Raw genomic sequence first — 21,267 nt, forward strand, 5'->3', positions numbered from 1 at the left:
GCAGGGCTTGACTAACACAGTCCCCTAGGTACTTTCTTTTCAAAGCAGGGTTTCTTCCCTTGTGTTTCCAATGCATTTGTAGTTTTTCCTTGCATATTCAAGAATTCTTGAACTTACTACCCAGTAGCCCCATACAGCTGTGTTGGATGAGTCCATGTGACTATTTCTTGATTCTTGTATTTTATTGGCATCTTTAGCTCTAATTGTGAGGCATTAATACATCAAGGATAGGAATTGTGGCATGGGGATAGCTTGGAAACAGGTATTCTTAGTATGTTTCTATCTTTCTAATGCTTTTTCAGACTGGTCATCTTATTCAGTGGTCTAATTAATATATTGTGAGTCTGAATATTAGAGGTACTTCATAGCATTCTTTTTTATTGAAGTTATTAAAATCGTGGGCATTAATAGGTTCTTGAAAGTAAAGCGAATACAAGTAGACATGTTTTAAAAATATTTGGTTTCTGCAAAAATTACTGTCACTGAACATCTGATATATTTATTATTTTTAAGAAGAAAAATGACAGTATTCTGTATGAATATTCAGTTAAACAGAACACATTAATTAATAGATCCAGTTTACAAATCCAGCCCAGACAAATATTTTTCTACTGGGACAGGTGACCAATATAAACTACTATAAATGCAAAGTGTTTAAAGCTCTTCTGTCTGCTCTGTTGAATTTCCCTGACATATTTATTTGTGAAACACAGTTCTGTTGACTTCTGTGCTGTCACTTTACACCAAATGCCAAGCATGCCTGGTCAACTTCATCTTGCCAGCACTCTAAGGACAAGGGTGTGGGACAGGTTATGTGTTGCTGAATGAAAGACAGCTGACGATTGTGGCACAGACACATTGCCATCTATTAATTTTCTGTTTGGGCATCTGATTCATGCTGTCAGTAGACTAACAAGAACATGGGGCATGTGAGAAGGCAGCAAGAGCATTGATGCTCAGTCCCCCATAACTGCAACATTGCTAGATATGGACTTTTTGAAAATGTCTTGGGTTTGTTTAGGTTTTTGTTTGTTTGTTTTTTTTTCTGAAGAGAATGAATATTAGAATTATTAACTGAACACAGACCAAGAAAAACAATGTGAATACAATGCTGTTCCAGGTATTACCATAAAACCTTCATCTTCAGAGAATTACAAGTTACTAGCTGTGCTTTTATCAACAATTCCCTTCTTACCACTGTTATGCTTACAGAAAAGAAGTGGTGTTATTTCAGCTGACAATGACAAAAAAATAAGTATATTGATATTCCTTATTTTTTAAATCACATTAAATCCCCAAATAATAGGGGTTTTTTTTCAACTTTTATAAAACATGTCCAGAGGATTATTAATCCAAATCATGTGGCACTTGAAATGATCTAATAAAATTTAGCAAAAGCCAATTTTTACATTCTGTAATGGTTTTTATCTGCATTTTGCAGTAGCCATACGGAGACAGTTAAAGTACAGGGAGGAACAGGCAGCACAAAAATTTAGTATTCATACCATGGATGTATTACCTTGTGCATTGCTTTTGTCAGCTGAGATGTGCATATTTATGTCCAAAATTTTGAAAATGTGATGTTTAGTGTACAATATATTAATTATGCGGTCTTTAAACCAAATCCCTAATTTGAAGGTTGATGTTAATCAGGAATTTTGCTTGGACTCAAAATACTTGGTTTCATCTTTGCTTCTGCATACATTTAGGAAAGCTAGATGTACAGGCAGGCTAGATAGGTGAGGGAACCAGCTTCTGTAGCCAACAAAGAAAAGGAGATTAAAGCAGCTAGTATAATGAATGGTGAGTTTTGATTTCCTAAACAGATATATATCTCTTTACTAAGTAGATGATTATGGACACCCCTCAGCATGACTTAAAAAAAAGCTCAAAGTGAGCCTGTAGAGAAAAACATACATACTCCACATACACCTGTGCGTATATGCAATCCTCTTTGCTATGAAGCCAAGAAACATTCTTTTTAGTATTCTTTATAGCCTGGCTGATGGAGTAGAGCTACCAGAGTACTAATTGGGACATTTGACATAAACCAGTAAAGTACATTTATACTTTTTCAGCATCCAAAGAACAGATGGTCTTAATCTGCATCCAACCCCTGCCAGTAGCATGTAAGGGTCTTTGAAAAAGAAATAATGTGATACTGTGATACATAGTTCTCGTAATTAAGTACTGCAGGTTATAATATTATAGTGCCCTGTATTTATACCAATATACTGTTAAAAATATAATAACATATTTAGTGTACTTTTCTGTCATTTTATCTTTAGGAATTTATATTTCTTCAGAGTTGGTATAAGTTACTGTCAGGTATTCAAGAAAATAGTAACTTGCAATTAGCAGATACATACCAAATCATCTCTGACTATCCTATTTCTTCCATTTCATGCACTTCAAGAAACTGAATGAAAAATTCAGTGAGTGAACAGGGTAATTTTTATTATGGGGAGAGAGAAAAATTTCCATATAATTTTGTTTCTCACCTTATGTGGCATTGTGATGCCAAAGTGCATAAGTGGAAATATCTCGGGCATTTTAACATTCTTTTGTATGGCAAAATACATCTGTTTAAAAATAAAAGCTACAATTTATTCTGAAATATTGTGAAATCCTTAGAAAGAATAAATCAGCAAATACTGCTTGACCCAGCCCTAATCAGTAATAGGCTGCAAAATAAGATAAAGGTTATTAAAATAATCCTTTTATTGAAAGAGAAAATTAGATAAGTTGTGCTGATTGACTCTGAGGCCCTCCTAGGGATATGTAAAGTGAAGAATAAACTCAACTTGATCTAGTCCAAAAAGCCTGAAGAAATCCTCACAGCTGGAACATCACCACTAATTACATTTTTGCTTTTTTGATATATTTTACAACTATTTCCATGCAGTTATAGTGATGTTATTCCAGTGATTCCTTAACAAAACTAAACCACGTGATCTTTAAAGAACATAATTTTATATTTTTGATGTTGACAACTATAAATTTAATTTACATTGAAAAACAGCTCTTGAAGTACTGCAGAATTACTTGCACAAAACATGCTGCTTAAACAAAAAAACTTTGGATGTTTTGTTTATTTCTTGCTGCGTCAGTATAAGTGTCTTGCTCCTGGGCGCTCTTTCTTCCCTCCTTCACCACATAATCCCAATGCTATTATCCCTTTCTAAAGTGCTCAGCCACCTTGAGTGTCCTTCTTTCCTATTTTCTCAGCAAAGTGTTCCCTCACTTCTTGATTACTCCCTGTCTCCTTGTCAAGTCATCCCTTTTCCCAAACCCTCACATCCCAATTCCATGCAGCAATATATTCCTTTTTTCCCCCTCTGTGTTTAGAGATAAATTGGCTTACAGAGTATCAGCATAGAAGGGATATCACTGAACTGGGGAGAAAGAGAGGTCCTTACCCTTGGTTTCAATGCGTGCTTGTCCATCTGGCTCTTATTTGCCATTATGGGGACAACTCCAACTGCAGTATGCTCAATGACCCTGTGCAGCAGTGATGAATGATCTGCAGAGACCACATTTTCTTCAAAAATGCTTAAAGAAATACTGGAAATGAATCAATTGGAAATCTCTTTCCAAAAAGGACAGCCATCAAGCTAGAATATTGTATTTTCAGTGGTTAAAATCAGACAGAATTGCTAGTAAACAAGTCTTACTGTTGGTGGACAAGTCCTGCATCTAAACCCGCCTCTGAAGTAGACATATGTAACTGTGTTCTTATGCACCTTTGCTGTTGTGTAGTCCTTTACATTAAGTGAAACTGTGCATATTTTGAAGCCATGCCACTTATGGAAATGGTCAGTCCATAATGGTGGAAGTGTTACACAGATGGATGAGTTCTGTAAGACCTGTTTTGCACAAATATATGTATAAAGCCAGGTATAAAGCCATCATGTGCAATATACACATCCAAGAAACATAATCTTAGTAGCCATGGTTCTTTCCATGTAGGATTCCAGTCTTTTAGTTGTATTTCATTATTGCTGAGCTACTATTCCCAAAGTCCTTAAGTAAACATACCAATCAAAGAAATAGAACAGGTCAGTGGAAAGCATTTGCAATAGTAATTAACTGTGAAAGCACCAACCTCTTTTAATTGTTATAGAAGCAACAACTAGAAGCAAGTCTAGTTTTATATTTTATATTTTACATATTTTGTATTTTATATTTTCCCTGATTTCCAGCAGTAAATATTTTTATTTCAGAATAATTTGGGTGTCCTGGAGAACTACTTTTAGCATAAAAAAGAAGAAATTAAAATGTAGGTTGAAAAACCCAATATTTTTATAAGAGTTAGCTTCAGTACATTCTTTTTAGTTTGTAACAACCTTCACAGCCATCTCACACTGCCCCTAGTTATGTGCAGGGTGAATCTTGAATGACCAAATCTCTAAAGCAGGCAAATGATACTGGAATTGAGCAAGAGGATTTTTTTTTTATTTATTTTTTTTTATTTTTAGTATGCCTCAGGTTGTTAAATGTTTCAGTTCAGGGTATGGGACACTCTGTTCTTTTGTGCTAATATAAATCGACAATTATTGATTAATTAAAATAGAGGAGCTCCTCACACCTGAAACTTCTAACTCTGAGGAAGGAGAATTATAAAAAAAATTGGATACTAAAGGGTGTTTGACAACATGAACTGAAATTGTATTAAGCCAGATAGAATAGATTGTTTCTACAAAAATGTATGCACCAGATTTATGATAGCAAAAAGTGTAAACAGAATCCTCTTTCATTATTCAAATGGTAAGAATGAGCCTGTTTTAGGAACAAACACGTGAAATATTTTACGGAGAATAACAAAGCGTGAAGATGCCTTACGATAAAACATTAAAAGCTTACAGAAAGACAGTAATCAGTATACTTTTGTCTTTTTGAGCTGGCTATTATCACTTGCTTTCACATCCTGGCAATATCAGTATTCTCCAGTTTGATTGGTGGCTGGTCTGAACTTATCCTACTTGCTTTTAGGAATGAAGACAAGAGAATGGCTACCTCTATTCATCTATTATTGTTTAAATAGCTGTCACAGCTTTCAGGATGTCTGTTTCCATGTTATCTGGTGAAAGAAAATAGAATGGCAACAAACCAAATACAGTGAAAAATGTTTGTTTTATTTGGCCCAAACCAGCTGCTGTTTGCAGATAAAATCTGGTTTGAAGAAAACAGGTGAATTTTGGAAATTGAGGAACAATGGATGGAGTGGATGTAGCACTTGCAAATATTTTAAAGGTATGTTGCATTCAGACTTGCTTATTACGGTGATTTATTTCGTATGCCAAGGCACGTATTCATCTCTGCTCTGATACTGGGGAAGCTTGGGTAACAGCTTGTCCTAGCCTTGTTTATTTGTTAATTTATAACACCTCAGTTCTCAGCACAAGCCATGGCAGGGCCGGACACCTCTTTGTTCTGTTGTGGTCTTTCTTTTCCTCACGCCCCTTTCTTTACACTGTTGTGCTCCCAGCTCTGACAATGGAGTTGTAGATTGACACTCTTCCCCTCTTGCCCTGACTTGTCTAAGAATGCTTCTTTTGATGCATTTAGACTGAAAATGCCAAATCTCTGTCTCCCAGCAAGGGCTCATCAGTTTTGCAGCATTTCTCTCCTAGTAGGTAATGTAACTACTTACTTACATTAGTAGTTTCTTTGCAACAGTTCAAAATATGTTAGGCTAATGATTATTTGGAAACAAAAATATCTCATTGTATTGAGAAGAGAGGAATTCTGCAGTAATGGAAGATTTTAAAATGCGTTAATGGCAAGAGGTCATATTGTTTTGCTACTAAGATATGTAGTTATGTTTTAATTGGCTGTGTTTACAATGTGGTTTTTCTTAAAAATGTATTTTTTCAAGATTTTCTCAATCATTGCTTATCTCACATCCACAAATATCCATGCTTCCTGTGTATAATATGTACATTTGCTGTTTCAAGCATACTCAAAGTTTATTTCACATGGGATATCAAGAAAACAAAGTCACATTAGCCTGACTTCTTTTTTTTGAGTTGACATTTCATTAAGATAAGTTCATAGTAAGTTCAGCTCTCTAGTCTTACCCTTCAGTGTAAATTTGTTTCTGTTATTTATTATAACATTAGAGTTCGGATGTTATTTTGAGTTCTAACCTTTCTTGAGTTACTTTGCCTATTTTAAAACCACACCACACATCGTTAAGAAAATCTTTGCGAACTTCACAACATGTTTTGCACATGCACAAAGTACAGCAAACTTAAGATCTGTTTATTTTTAAAGTAGTAATACAGTAAAAGATTTAATGTCTTGCTTAAATTCTGTGACAAGATCTGTATTAGGATCTTTCTGTATCTCAGTAAGAGCATGGAATGGCATAGTTTTAAGTGACTTAAGGCTTATGGAATTGTTAAGTTGGTCAATTTTATCTATTAGGTGTTAAAATATTTTGACAATCTGAGATCTAAAATATTAGATTTCTGTATAACAATTAGATTATATTAGATTTCTATATAACAATATATTAGATTTCTATATAACAATTCTGTTTCTATATAACAAAATATTAGATTTCTATATAACAATTCTAAATAACAATTAGATTTCTATATAACAATTCTAAGTTGTCTTAGAAAGTATGAGAGGTTATTGGCTCATTGCTTTGACAAATGCTTTTTTTTTGTTTAGTTTTGTTTTTTTTTACTTTACTTTCTCATTTATATGAATAACTCTACCATGCGTCCTAGTGATTGGACTCTTTCCTGCTATACCGTGCAAGTCCAATACCTTTGCTGAAAATTCACTGGAACTGATATAAATGAGTGGCCAAAAATTTCAGTGATGTAACACAGAAGAGAGTTTGTAATTTTTTAATTTTTTTATTTTTTAATGTTGCGTAGGAATCATTTGGAAAGCAATATTTGCAGCAAAGATAAAAAAAAGTTTCAGCTATGCAATAATACTGTGTATTGCGTCAGCAGTTTTAAGTTTTGGTTTGTTTCTTTTGATTAATGAAAGCATAGCAATTCTGACAGCAGCTTGAAAAAAAAATTTGGTAATGATATTTCACACTGGAATAGGATTTGTGAAGATGAACTAACAGGATGATATGAAAATAGTAAGTTAGTTTGCAACACCTGGGAATAACTAATCTATTTTTTCTCGTGAAGTGGTGAATATTTCTATAACAGCCTAAAAGTTGGGAAGAAAAAAAAAAAATGTAGGACCAAACTTCAGTATGCGCCTACAAAATTACTAGAGAGATGTCCATGTTGCTGTGGGATAGGATGAGGACAGAGGATACATCCATAGACTACATTTCTAAAATCCTCCTTTGAATCTCCTTAAGGTAGATAGGTTATGGTTCACTAATATAATGCCATTTTTTTTTTCAGCATTTTGTGACATGACTGGAAAACTTAAATACAGATGAAAATATTTTCTGTGACTGAAGGGGTTGAACCTTTCCTTGGTGAACATCAGTTCCTTTCACAAAGCTTACTTTTGTAAGCTTTTGAATTACGACTTTATGAGAAAAGAGTAATTGTGGCACAAGGTGTGACAAATAGGGGACATGAAACAGGCTATTCCTCCTTGTGTAGGCTACTGTCAGCCTGAGAGACAGTGAAGTAGGAAGAACACCTTTCATGCTAGGTCTGATCTCACCAAAAGTAGAACTTTCCATCTGAGCTAGTCAGCTTAGGCTAATCTTACAGTCAACAGACACTTACAGAGGAAGATTTGTCTCCTCCTGTAGTAGACGCCTGTGATAGTTCAGATGGATTAGTACCTCAAACTGGTGTCTGCTTCCCTCCACTGGCTGCAGAAAGAGCTAAGTGGGGCAAGCCCAGAAGCAGGTGTCCGAATGCCTGTTTGGGCATTTCTGGGGAGGGGGACACTGGGTGAGACTTTTACCTTAACACTGTAAGTATTGACCAACACAACAGAGCTGGTGAGGAAATGGGGCATGAAATCTGCACCTGGACATTGTTGATGGAGTTTTCTTCCTTCTGCAGTAATGGTGTATGGGCATTGTTGGAATGAACTAGGACTCAGAATTTTGTTTTTCTGGTCCTGGGATCATCAAAGCCTAGGCTTTAACTCTTCATTGCTGCAGATTTAAATTTGCCTGGTCCTATCCTATGTCTACTTAAGAAAGTATTTCAAACCAGTCAAAGAGAGAGCTTTTTAGGTAACTAGAATCAGAACTTCCATATAATAAAAACAATTCCTAATGTACATGATAGGATAAATTGGTGAAATGCAACTATTATTGAAACCATCATTAAAATGCAGAAAGTAAATGAAATGAAGATACCTCAAAATATATATCTTATAATGATCAAAGCGATAATGGAAAAGAGCAAGTTTGACAGATTCTTCTGTAGTCAAGTAGCTGTGCAGAGGTCTGCATAATACCAGGAATATATTCTGCTTTCCTTGTATTGCATTGAGATACATCAATAACTGTCAGTTAATGATTGAGCCCTTGATAAGAAGAGTATGTATAGGTATATGTATCTACCTGTATGTATAGATACTTAGTTTTCCTGTTGAAGAATTCAGATTAACATCTGGTGCAAAGAAATTGAATTAATTTTCTGCATCATAGCAACAGTATAAAAATATTTCAAAAAGAAAAAAAAAGAAGACAAGGCAGGGTACTGAAACGTCTATTAATTGTGGGGTGGGGGTTATTTATTTATTTATTTTTGTTTACTTTATAATCCATTCACAGATTATCTGTGAAACTTTAATATTAGAAGCCTTCCAGCTGTGGGAGTTTTTTCCCATTGTGATGTCAGTACTGATCAGATCTGATTGTTACAAAGATCCCATTAAGGAGTTTAGCACTAATTGTTAGAAGATGTCTGTGCTTAAAAAAATTAGGCCAGTGATCGTAACCATGCTGTTAATTTCATGTATTGTTCAGAGCATGTTTCACTTGTGAGAATCGGGTGTACTTTCTTGATTAAAAATGCATTGAGGACCTGTAGCTTTTCTCAGTGTTGCTGAATCTTCTGGGCTGTAAGTGAAACCATTAAGAGTGGGAAGAGTTAATTGTATGGGATGCCTCATACTCAGATATTCTTTCTCGTATACAAAATATATGTCATGCTAAAAAATCTTCTATTGTCAATCCAAATAGAACACAAACTAAAATGAGATAATTGGGAAGGTGCCCATAAAGTCAGCCTGAATATATTATCACAAGTATATGTGAGATAATATTTGTTTTAAAAAGATTCTGTGGCACTGTAAACTCAGTCTCATTAGAGACTGCATTTAAAAGGCTTATAAAGTTACTCATTAATGTTATCTTGTTGTATCTCCACAGCTTTTTCATTAAAGAAAATTCAGCAGAAAGCATTTTCTCCTGATAGCAGGAACCAATTTGCAATAAATGTTCTGGAAACCACTAGGGAAGCCATTACTGAGGTCTAATAAAAACAGACAAGCGTAACTTGTTCTATATTTTTGTTTCAATCACATACAGATGAGACCCCGCTCTCCACACCAACCGCAAGAGACAGCCTTGACAAACTTTCTCTAACTGGTCATGGGCAACCACTACCTCCAGGTTTTCCATCTCCTTTTCTATTCCCTGATGGATTGTCCTCCATAGAGACCCTTCTGACTAACATCCAGGTAGGCCTTTCTGTAGATCAGCTTAAAGGGATGGAGAGGTGCCAGTTGCAGATTTGTCTAAATTAATATAACCATTCTAGCTTAATTAGCTCATAAGATTATTTGAATCAACTAATTTACTGAAACTTCCTAGTAATTTAGGTTTTAAAGGAACTACAGCAAACAAATGAATTTAGAAGCTGTCAGATACATTAAATAAAAATACAGATTATGTATTATACCACAGCAGAGAATTTGATGAAAATTACATTGGTGTGTTTAACAACATTTGTCTTAAATGCTCTTTTCTGTTACTTGGTGTTGAAATGTATCTTATTGTTTAAATTTATCTCACTTACTAAGCAGAGAAACACTTCTTTAATAACTATTTATTTTAAATCGCTGGAGTGACAAGGTGGATTGATATTTAAAGCTATTTGAAGTGTGTCTCCCATAAAAGCATTACAAAAGGCACTTCTTTTATATATATAAGCTCATTTCACTTAAAGTACTGTCTTCAAACAATAGACATGGAAGTGTATTACCAAATACTATGCAGATTTCATATTTGGTAGTCAAGTTCTCTATTGTGTGTACAGTGCAACCTGATTAAAAGATTATTTAAGGTATACACTAGCATGTAGCTTTTAGCCAAGATCTAAGTGTTTCATATTAGAATGAAGAATGGGTTTGTCCACAAATTCAGTGATCATGTGTTCCCCACATGCAATTTTTGCAGCAGTATGGTTGTACACTGCATGAAGGAGCCAAATGATAGTGCAAGAATTAATGCAGCCATATTGTATTAATTCCAGATAAGCCTCATCTGTGCAGCTGCTAAATTTTAATGTGATTGTCACAATATTTTTCCCTGCTTATTCCTACAAATACATAAAATCAATTATATGCTGTTCAGCAAAGGCTACGGAAAAGTAGGGCCAAATCCTATTCACTTTACTCTCTTAAACAATCTCATTAAAGTTTATGGCACTTCAGAATTGTTTTATGAACAGTATAGATCGTGTTTTGATGTTTTGAGATCTAATAATGAAAAAATAGTGCTATTTAAGAATTAAGTATTGCTATATAAGCCTGATCTGAAAGAGTATATTTATGATTGCTTTTTGTGGTTCTGAGACTTAGGGTCTTAAATACTGAAATCATAAGCCAAGATAATTCTGCAAGAGTTAGCATTCTTCTAAAAGATCTGCAATCTATAAAGAATGTATTTTCTTCTGAAGGAAAAAGTGCTGTTAGAAAGTATGTAATGTTTTAGCTGTGCATGCATGTACAGGAAAAGTTCATAGTAATTTTTTTGACAAATATGTATACTGAATGTCTCTAGACAGGAGCCTAATGAGCAAAGCATTCAGCATCAACAGGTTAGCTAATCTTGTGATCAAATATGAAAGTGCTGTGCTACTTCAGGATAAAGGACCAGGATTAATTTGCCAAGAATGCATTCAGTTTTGTTTTACATAAAATGTGAAGTGAAATTCACTCATTGCTTCTCCTGACCCCCCCTTCAAAAAACCCTCAAAAAACCAACAAGCAACAAAAACCCACACCCACCAAACAACAAAAAAAGATGGAAAGCCAGCAACCTAACAACCTAATCTCAGCCAGAGTGTGGAGCTAAACTAAAAGGCAATGCAGTAAAGAAACCTGAGACTTCTTTAATCCTCATTGGGCTTTTTTACTTACTACTCCTTACCTTGGGATTCCACATCATGACAAATTATCTGTCAGGGTAAAGAGGTGGAATGTAAGTCCTTTTGGGTTTTTTCACTGTATCTCCACATTTCATTATATGGTTTCCACAGCCATCAAGGCATTTTTTCCCCCACAGATTTAGTCTCTGTCAGGACAACACTTCTTAACAACAGAAACAACAAAAATTCCCATCTGTGTAGAAAAAGTTAAGTATCCTCTTTAAAACAGTAGACTCTATTACAATAACTTGTGCACAATATTGTCAATTTCTGTAAGCTATGCTATATAAAATTATTTCTGTATTTAGCATTTGTTGCAAGGAGAAGGGGCTACCCCAGGCCCACAGATGGGTGACATACTGTGATACTGGCACTTCCAGAGCTGAGGTTTAGGTTTTTGACTATAAGTTTGACCTCATTGGTGGGATTTGTGGAAAGAGGAACTTCTGTACATTTGTGTGTGCTTGCAGTATAATTTTTCACTTTTCTAAGAAATGCATAAGCACTACCTGAAACCTGTGATGCATTCAGTACGTGAGTCAGAATAACTCTTTTTACTGGGTAAATTCTTTGCTCTCGTTTGGTCCAGATGAATTTTGCATCCCTTTCAGTACAGAGTTATGGATTCAAAGGGGAGGCGGAGCATTAAGATGCCTCACCATTCTCTTGTTGCAGCTGTGCTAGCAATTGAGCAGATGTAACTTTCCCAAACAGATCATCTGGCCTGCAGTCCATTCCCTGTGTCCTGCACCAAGATGCTTTTGAAACAGAAAGTAGCACCAATCTAGCCAAAGGCTAGATGAGTGGCTTTCGTAAACGCTGTTCTTTCTTTCCCAGGGTGATGCATGATGAAAATACAGATGTGTCCTTTCATAGAAAGGGTATATGTCTGCTTGAGAAATGCAAGTGTACATCTTTGTTAGGTCATGGGACTGGGATGCATGCACAACCTGTTATAAATAGTGGTGGAGATTGCCTCTATGTATTATATAGTCTATATAATATATATCATGTATTATATATTATATATTAATTATATATTTTATATATATAGGTATTTGTGACCCCCTTCTGTATATTGAGTTGTGTGAGGTGCAGGTTAAATGCTGAAAGTCTGTGTGCAGCTGCAGGGAGGACGAAGGGTGATGGGAGACGGGCCACAGCAAAATGCTGTGTGGGTGCAACTGAGAAGGCTAAAGCTGTTTCCATAGCCCTTGCATAAGTTCACCTTTTAAGTCATGGCCCAACTATGCCGAAGTATTTTACAGCCACAGCTTCTCATGGTACTGCAATATTCTTGGGTAAAACTAGCATTCTTTTACGCTTTTAGAGTCTGAATCTTTACAGTCTCCAAACTGAATTTCCATTAATGTCTAAAGGATAAATTAGTTGCATCCTTACAGCTATGTTTTCTATCAAAACTATTGTATTGACACAATCGTTGCTAAGTATTTTTAAAGAAATATATAAAGTGGTTAAAAGTATCCCATTGGTATTAATAAAAGAAATGCATGATTACAAACTAAATTCCCTCATGAAAACAAGGCAAACTCCTGGCTTTATTGCTGTGAGTATCCTGCACTATTACCATTATGACTAATTAGACAGGAGAAAAATATTGCAAGTACTAGATAAAGTAAAAAATGTCAGGTTTTCTTCATGTTATCTTATTTATCTCCTACTAAAATTCAAGAGAATTATTTTGTTTTTCACAAAAAGTATTAACGGAAAATGTAATTTATATTTGTGCAATATGCCTGTACCTGTGATGAAGATACTCATACTGAGATATTACAGAAATATCTTTCTCAAGTAATCTGTAGAGATAGTCAAGCTGTGTTCTCTTACCTTGCTTATGTTACTGAGTAGTCAGCTGCAAGTAGCAAGTATTCAGAAATTAACCTGTGAAGTTAGCTAAAATATATATGTATTGATGTTTTTTGCAAGCCTTTCTTAGATAGTTTTAATGATGAGAGCATACAAATGATGTATCATTTCCTGACTAAAAGAGAAGCAATGTTACACAAAAGTGTTTTCACCATAAATAACTAATATTGCAAAAGAAAGCCCCTGATATGCGAATCTGTGGAAGCTAGGAGGTTTGACTAGGAAAGCTTCACTGCCTGTGTACCTTGTTCTTCTAGTTTTCCTTCTTCACACACTGTGAGCAATTGCTGGAAACAGGGTATGATCTAGCTAGACTGTCAGACAAGCTAGTAAGGCGATTTTGGTGTCGCATCTAACTGTGTAGCTAACTAAATTATGTTAGATGTAACACACTGTATGTGAAGCTAGAAAGAGAAAGAGCTTCTGTATACTTTTACCTCCACCCCTTTCAACATGGGCAGCACATTATTAATATCTTTTAAACATAGCGATGGGGGATACTGGTCTTAGGCTCAGGTGAGGTTTGACACACCTGTAGGATCAATTGACTGACCGTAACATGATGGTGTTTTCAGATACGTTGGAGAATGGGAAGGAACATTAACCCTATATAAACTAAGCATTTTATTTGGGACATTTCTGAAGAATTTATCAGTGAAAAATATTAAAACAAGTGCATTAAAATAAACCAAATCAGAATTATCTATAAATCTTCAGGGGAAAAATATTCATCTTTGACATTACATTGAAATAAAAATAATTTATTAACAGTAGCAGAGAGGGTAAGAATGGCATGCCATGTTTAAAGCCTGGCTCCAGATAGAGCCATACTGTATTAAAAACAAATATGGAACGTGAGCATGTTCACTACAATTATCATTATCCAGCCTCCGTAACATCTGACCTTCCCTAAAGGGAAATACTTTATTTTGTTAATGTCCTGTGTTGCACTGCATTTCCCATTGTTATTGGCAGCATATTGATTTAATATCAGGTTAGAGGATTAGCCATAGATAATACAAGTTGGACATACTGTATTTTGTATAATCTTTTACAGCTGATCCACTAGGAGAATTAATAGAATTTCATGCAACTCTGAAATTGCTATTCCTGTTCCAAGAGGCACTGATGATTTTTAGATGCTGTACTTCTTAGCTGGTTTTCTCACCCCCTTCTGTATTACATACAGGGACATATTGAATGTTTCCAGTATTTTTGCATTAGAGCTGTCATTGGCAGCAACAGCACTTTTGATATGCATCAGTTTGGCTCTAGTGCAGATTTTTTTTCACATTGGATGCGTACTGATGTGCACTGATTTAACTTCTAAAAATGAAACTTAATTTTGTGTAGCTTATAAATAGTCCCTGGTGGGTCTTGGCTCCAAAAAGCTAATATTTTTCAGACATAATCAGCAGCAATAGGTAATGTATTACCATTAGCTATGTTAGCAAGTATAAAAAAAGGAAAGGTTGGGGGAGGAAGTGTGGTGTAGAAATTCAATAGAAAATCTAATATGTTTTTAGCAGCTTTGTACTCGCAGCAATTCTTAATATAAAATTACACACATTAGTGTTACACTCCAGCATTATTCTCCACGTTTATTCATAATGATTGTTTCATATTTAAAGAACACCAAAATACTGTGTTTTGTCAGCCAAAGACAATGATAGTTTAATAGTAATTTATTTTAAACTGCTACTGATAATACAACCAATCAACACATTAAGTGGTGCCAACATTGGCATCTTGCTAAATAATCTCTAGACTTTGCACCGAGAGTACATCTTTCAAAGATAAGTCAACAAGAGCAATCAGAGCAGAAAATTAGAAATTGGTATCTTAGAATTAAAATACAGCTAAACTAAAGTTTTAATAGGGGTGATCTAAAAGGGCACTTGATGTAATGATCTCTTTCATTTGTTACTAATTGTTTGTTCCTGATGAAGAAGAAACATGTACATGAATGTAGCTGAATTGAGTAAAAATGGCAGTTTCTTTAGCAGCTCGATTTTACTGTTAAACAAGATAGACTATAAGAATTTGGGTGGAGGTTTGCAGCTTTCAATTTACTTGACAGTACACTTTTCATTAACAAATACTTTTCATGTAATTTCACTTGATCTGGTTTATTAATAATTTGGATGAATCATGTTCATGTAAGGGGTGAGCTGGAGGAGATTAAAATACTCGAGAGCTTAAGCATAAGCCAGAAGCAGGTATTGATAAACAACTCCTACATCAATTTCTTATTATTTCAAGCACATCCTGTATAGAAAAACATAGTTTATGATGGTTGTAAATGTAGGAGAATATGGCAAGGGAAGGGAACAGGATTCAGGTGGATATTAACTTTTTACAATATATTGGAAAGGCTTTACAAATATTTCAAATCCTATTTTACTTTGCATAGGTCTGTAGAGCTTTAGCTTTCTTTAGTAGTCATCCGGGTTTAACATTCAACACAAAATACCATTGTTTTTTAGCTATTTTAGAATAGTATTTGGTTCTCTTAAAGAAAACTGCTAAAACTTTAAGTGTATTTGTAAGCACATTTGGTATGTTACCATTGTTAGACATTTTCAAATGCAGTTCTGTTTTTATGTAGTGTATATAATTTTGCTGACCATCTGGGCCTTGCAGTCATAAGGTGTGTGGTTCTTTCAGCTCCTGTGGACTTTAATAGATTGAAGTATAATAGAGCTGCAAAGCATTAAGCTCTGAATGAGCAACACTTGAGGCAACAATTCAGTTAAGAATGAGAAGTACTGAAAACAACAGGCTCTGAAAACAGACTTAAGAGAGAACTTTGGAAGACATTTCAAAGCAGGCACTGACATTCACAAGACTACTGGGATAAATGTGCAGACTAACACACATGAAAAATACTTTTTCCATTTCTCAAGTATCATCATGCTGTCTTCTTTTTCCATTACTTTTTGGAACTATTTTAAACAATTTTAATGAAAAAACATGCAACCCAGCATCCAATTTAGGAAGTGTGCCTGAGGAGTGAAGAAGATTACCTGGGAGTTGGGGGACCTGATTTTATGTCTGTAGTGTGGTTGTTCTGAACCCGGATCTGGAGTATGAACCTTTATCTGTTAGCTGAATGTTTCCCTAGCAGGGCTACTGGGGAGTACTCTTCAGTCTCTCTTGTTGGTATTGTTTTGCTTTATATCAGTAATTAAATCTCTATTGGGTCAAATTACCTCTAAAGTTAAGTTTTCAGGAGACTTGCCTAGGATACAGAAGAGTTAGGTTCATACCCATGGAGGTTCATATATGCATATCCATCCTTAATTATTTACTCCATTATAATATCTTCAAGAGGATAGACTCAGGTGTAGACCTAAGAGCCTGATGGCCAGGCTTCTGGAAAATGGAAAAGAAAGTCTTTCTTCATTCCACATTTATTTATTTTGATTCAGTTTTGCCTCTTCTTTTTCACACCCTATTTCAGTGTCCTAATTAGTTATTGGCTACCCTGGGATCTTACTGTTTCCTTGCAAAAAACAAGTAACTGTGAAGTTGAAATTCTCGAGAAGTTTAGAATATGCTGAATCAGTATTTTCTAATATAATAACAGCAAAGTAAGTTACAGTTTATTTCAACCATCCCAGATCAAGAAATTGAGAGATGATTGTGTTTTGTTCTCTGCTGTCAGATAACAATTGTACAAGGTCAGGGAATGGACTTTTTTAAAACAGAGGTATCTTCTTGCTTTGCATCTGTCCTCTGCTTAGCATCCCAATAACTCTATCTTCCTTGGAAACTCTATGAAAAAAATATTAAAATATTTGAAAAAAAAATAATAGTTAACAGCGATAAGGAGAAAAATGGCAACCGTCTTTCTCCCTTTAGTAATTTCCATTGGCTTGAGTTGTCCTAGAGATTGAATTTTGCATTTTGTAGATGATGTAATTGGGAACTTGACAATTCTTTTTCAATGGGACAGCTTTTTGGTTTTGTCACAGTCAAGTGCCTGATGGAGGCATGTCTTCTTTATCTCTAAAAAAGAATAAAGCTTTCTCGGTAGCTTTTTCACATTAGATATATGCACAGTCAAAGGTGAGTTTATGTTTTCTGGAAAAACTTGACTCCCACCTTTTAAAGATTTATGCCCACCTGTTAAAATGAATTCCAGTAAAAAATTGTTGTTGGTAATTGGGAGGCTTTGACCCAGTAACAGGATTATTTAATTTGTAAAATGTCACATGACTAATCAAGGAAAAATAACAGAAGTTAGTTATTATGTCAGCTGTTCTAACATTCTTCAAATGTTACGCAACTTAATCTTTGAACAGGGTCTACTAAAGGTTGCTATAGACAATGCCAGAGCTCAAGAAAAACAAGTCCAGCTGGAAAAGACAGAGCTGAAGATGGAGCTCTTCAGGGAACGAGAACTGAGGGAAACACTTGAAAAGCAGTTGGCTGTGGAGCAGAAGAACAGAGGTAACTTAATTAAGCAGACATAAACACCTTGTAATTTATTTCCTTAGGAAACCTAATCTTTTATCAAACACCTGTATTTGATCAAAACTTTCCCCTTACCTCACATTATGTTCATGCTGACTGCAATGCAGGACATTTTACAACCTGCCTGATTCTGCATAAGTTCTTCATGAGATTTGGAACAAGGAACCTTTTCTCAAAAGTTTTACCTGAATGTTACTTATTACACCTTTAATACACAACATAATTATAAATACTGTAGGTGCTGTTATGGACTTTGGCAAGTTGTGATCATTATAAGAAATGCTAGCTACCTAATACAAAGACAATTTATATCAAGTTTTAGGAACTTTTTTCTGTTCTTATGTGTTAGGGTCATATATTGCATATGTAGGCAAACCATATGGAAAAAATAAAAAGATAGTAATAATTCATGACCTTTATAATGCATAGTTGATCAAACACATTTGTAGAAAAAAACTGTTGAGGTTCTTCATAGTAAGTCAGTAGTATTAGTAGTATATAAAATATTAACATTAGCCCACTGTCAAGCATATACATGTTAAAGATTTTCAGATAATTTCATGGATTTAAAGGTAAGACGGTTTACAGTGATTTGTATTAGCTATTTGCATTACAAGCATGTTCCCATTTTTCTTTATGTGTCTACTTTTCTGGGTATGTATGTCTTGCTCCTTAATGGTGTGTAATTACTTTGCCAGGGACAGTTAACCTCTGTTAACTTGTTGTTTAACACAGACTATGACAAATCAGATATTATTTTTTGCAGGACTAGAGTTATAACTCTCTTCTTGTCCAGTTTAATTATCTGGGAACCAGCTAAATAAGGAACCCTTAGAACACTTGAATTCCCAACTAATATCATTATATCTTTAATGTGCTAGCAGGAAGTACACAGTATAATCCTGATTCATGCCTTGACCCGTTAAAAGTTAGGACTGTGGCATTAGTAATTACCCTTTTTAAAATTTTGGCTATACATTTTTAAAGACAGTTATCATTAGCAATTGCCACATATGTGCAATGAATTATCCCTTTGTCCACAACTGGCCCATTTTTCTCAGTACAGTTGCACTCCTTACACTTCTAAAGTTTTGTAAAAGCTGTTAGGATGTGAATCCTTTTACCTCTGTCTCACAACAGCTTAAATATGTATTCCTTTCTAGAACTGGGCAATCACATGGACAGTAGAAAAGGCTGGGGGGAGAGGGGGAGCATCTGACTTTACCTGAATTACACCAACCAAAAGTTAAGCACCTTATTCAAGTTAATATAAATTTCCTTTCTGGTCAGTAAAGAAAGAGATCTATATAGCCTGTTTTCTGACAGGTAAGTGGGATCGGTTACACTGTGAAGACTTCTTTCTCTTCCTTTTTGTTCCAGAGGGAATATAGTTGACTAGGATGGACTAGACACACACGTTTTGAGCAGTTAAATAAAATTAATTTTACACAAAACTGTATGTCAGGAAAGAGCATGGGATAGTCCCATATTTTATTCAGGATACTGAAATAATTGACAGTGTTATTTTAAGCATGAGGCATTGTTTGCTTTTTTTATATGTGTCCCTTTAACGGTAATATTGCACTGGTAAAAGAGTCAGACCAAAGAGGAATGGATTTGAACACTTAATGGTGATATGCAGCAGAGCAAATATTATGACTGTCTATGCTACTGGATACTTCTGTGCAAAGAAACCAAAATGATGGATTATTCTTTAAAAACAGATCCAAGTAGTAGAGAAAAAATAAGGCCAGACTGTAATTATTGTGAGAATTTATTCTTCCATTAAAGGTAGAAAAATGCATAGGAGGCTTTACTTACTATCAGTTTTCCAGATAACAAGTGTCATGTCTTAAAGTTTCACGTCTTAATGAAAGTATGAGCAAGATTGGAGAAGTATGCCACATCTCTGATAAGTTAAGAGATACCATGTGAAAAAATTGAAATACACTTAAAAGCTACAGCATAGAAACATGAGTCGCTGTGTCACATACAGGTCAAAACCCATTAGGTGAATGGGACCTTGAGCATTAGCAATATCTACTTTCTGCTCATCATGTTAACACAACTACGTCTGAGTATTTTTGCCTTTTTTTTTTTTTTTGCATTAAATTCACTACTGCTACTGTATGTTCTACAGAGCTGCTTATTTACTGTACTGTTTCTTTCCTTCTTTGTAAGTATTCCAATTAGTGATTCCTAAGGCTGTAGGATGTGTCTCGTCAGCTGGTGAAAGTAGGATAATATCTCTTCTGTGAGCAGCTACACAGTAAGGGCTTGCTAATTCTGGCTCTGACTGCTGTAGTCACATCTACAATGTGTCAGCCATGATGACATTTTAATTCAGAACACAACATATGTTTCTTTCTCATTTATTGCAATCACTTTCAAAGTACTTATAATGAAAACATTAAAACCGTGCAATGATTCAAAATGTATTTAGTTTAGCCTTTGTGCAGATACTAGCTGTTCTTTGATAGTGTAAGCTAATTAGCCAGTAAAGTAGTTGGTACTATACAAAATGAGAAAGAACCAAAATTCCAAAGTCTTGGATATAAATTTTGTAGCTCTTCTTACTACAGGGTATGTGCTTATGTTCATTTTGTGTCTGAACAGTTTTGTATAACAACACAAAATATCCAAGATCTCCCCAGAAGTGGTTATTGTTAGCATATAAATTAAATAGTAATAACAGTTATGTTTCCCTTTAAAAGTTTTGTGAAAGATGCCACCATCCCAGACTACTGGAAATGGGGAGTATGAACGGATGGAAGTATATTTTCACCTTTTCCAGCTATCACCCTAGGTGTTTATTAGAGGTTACTTTGGAATGAGATGTAGGGCTAGACAGATCTTGGCAGTCAAACCTAGTATCACCTTCTATCTAGTTTTGGTAAGGATAGTTCCTTTAGCGTATGTAAAGAATTCTTCAGTATCTAGTTTAGTAGACCACTTTTAAGTTAGTATCAAAATAACCGACTCTCCAGGAAAAGGTTATCCAGGAAGATCTCATGAGAAATAATCTTACATGCACGTCCCTGAAAACTACAAATGGGCTATGTAAGAAGGGTTGAGATGTGGTGGGGGAGACAATGATATGCTCTGTGACTTTACATGATTTATATACAGGCTCACTTTGGCTTTTATTGAGTAGAAAAAAACTGACTGCATTATCCTTTTCACGAGGCACACAACCTGTGATAATGTTCCTTCCACTAGGGATCATACAAGTTTTAATTTAGTGGTTGTAAGTCACTGGTAACATGGAAAAGAAAACTGATAAAGCTACATCCTGATTTTGCAATGCAATCCTTTCCTTTGTACAATTTGAACTGAAGAGATACAAGGAAATAGTTTTTCTAAATTAGGGGCCTCTAATGCTTAATTTTAAAATACTCCTTCCTCTCCTAATATTTTGCCTCCCACTTGACAAAGAAAAGTGAAATTTACTTGGCTGAGGGATCCAGCACTGTAAAGGATTTGCTGTGAGTTCTTCAAGTTTAATTGGCTGAAGGGACAGGAACCAACAGAGCAAGAAAGAGAAAAGGGAAAGACAAAGGGAAATGCG

The 21,267-nt window shown here is 35.0% G+C and overlaps 1 protein-coding gene across 7 annotated transcripts in view; it reads left to right on the forward strand.

The window, feature by feature from the left end:
* The window catches only part of DACH1 (dachshund family transcription factor 1), a 364,599-nt gene that overhangs the window by 306,176 nt on the left and 37,156 nt on the right, over positions 1 to 21,267 (forward strand). For all 7 annotated transcript variants that reach the window (XM_061367776.1, XM_061367774.1, XM_061367775.1 and 4 more), the window contains 2 exons: positions 9,491 to 9,642; positions 17,528 to 17,675. In XM_061367776.1, the coding sequence (XP_061223760.1) occupies positions 9,491 to 9,642; positions 17,528 to 17,675 (300 nt within the window). The remainder of the gene's footprint in view (positions 1 to 9,490; positions 9,643 to 17,527; positions 17,676 to 21,267) is intronic.

Source organism: Neopsephotus bourkii, unplaced genomic scaffold (genome assembly GCF_033783945.1).
Source record: "Neopsephotus bourkii isolate Nb327-2 ecotype Australia unplaced genomic scaffold, CSIRO-AGI_Nbou_v1 NB_1394, whole genome shotgun sequence".
Taxonomy (NCBI): domain Eukaryota; kingdom Metazoa; phylum Chordata; class Aves; order Psittaciformes; family Psittacidae; genus Neopsephotus; species Neopsephotus bourkii.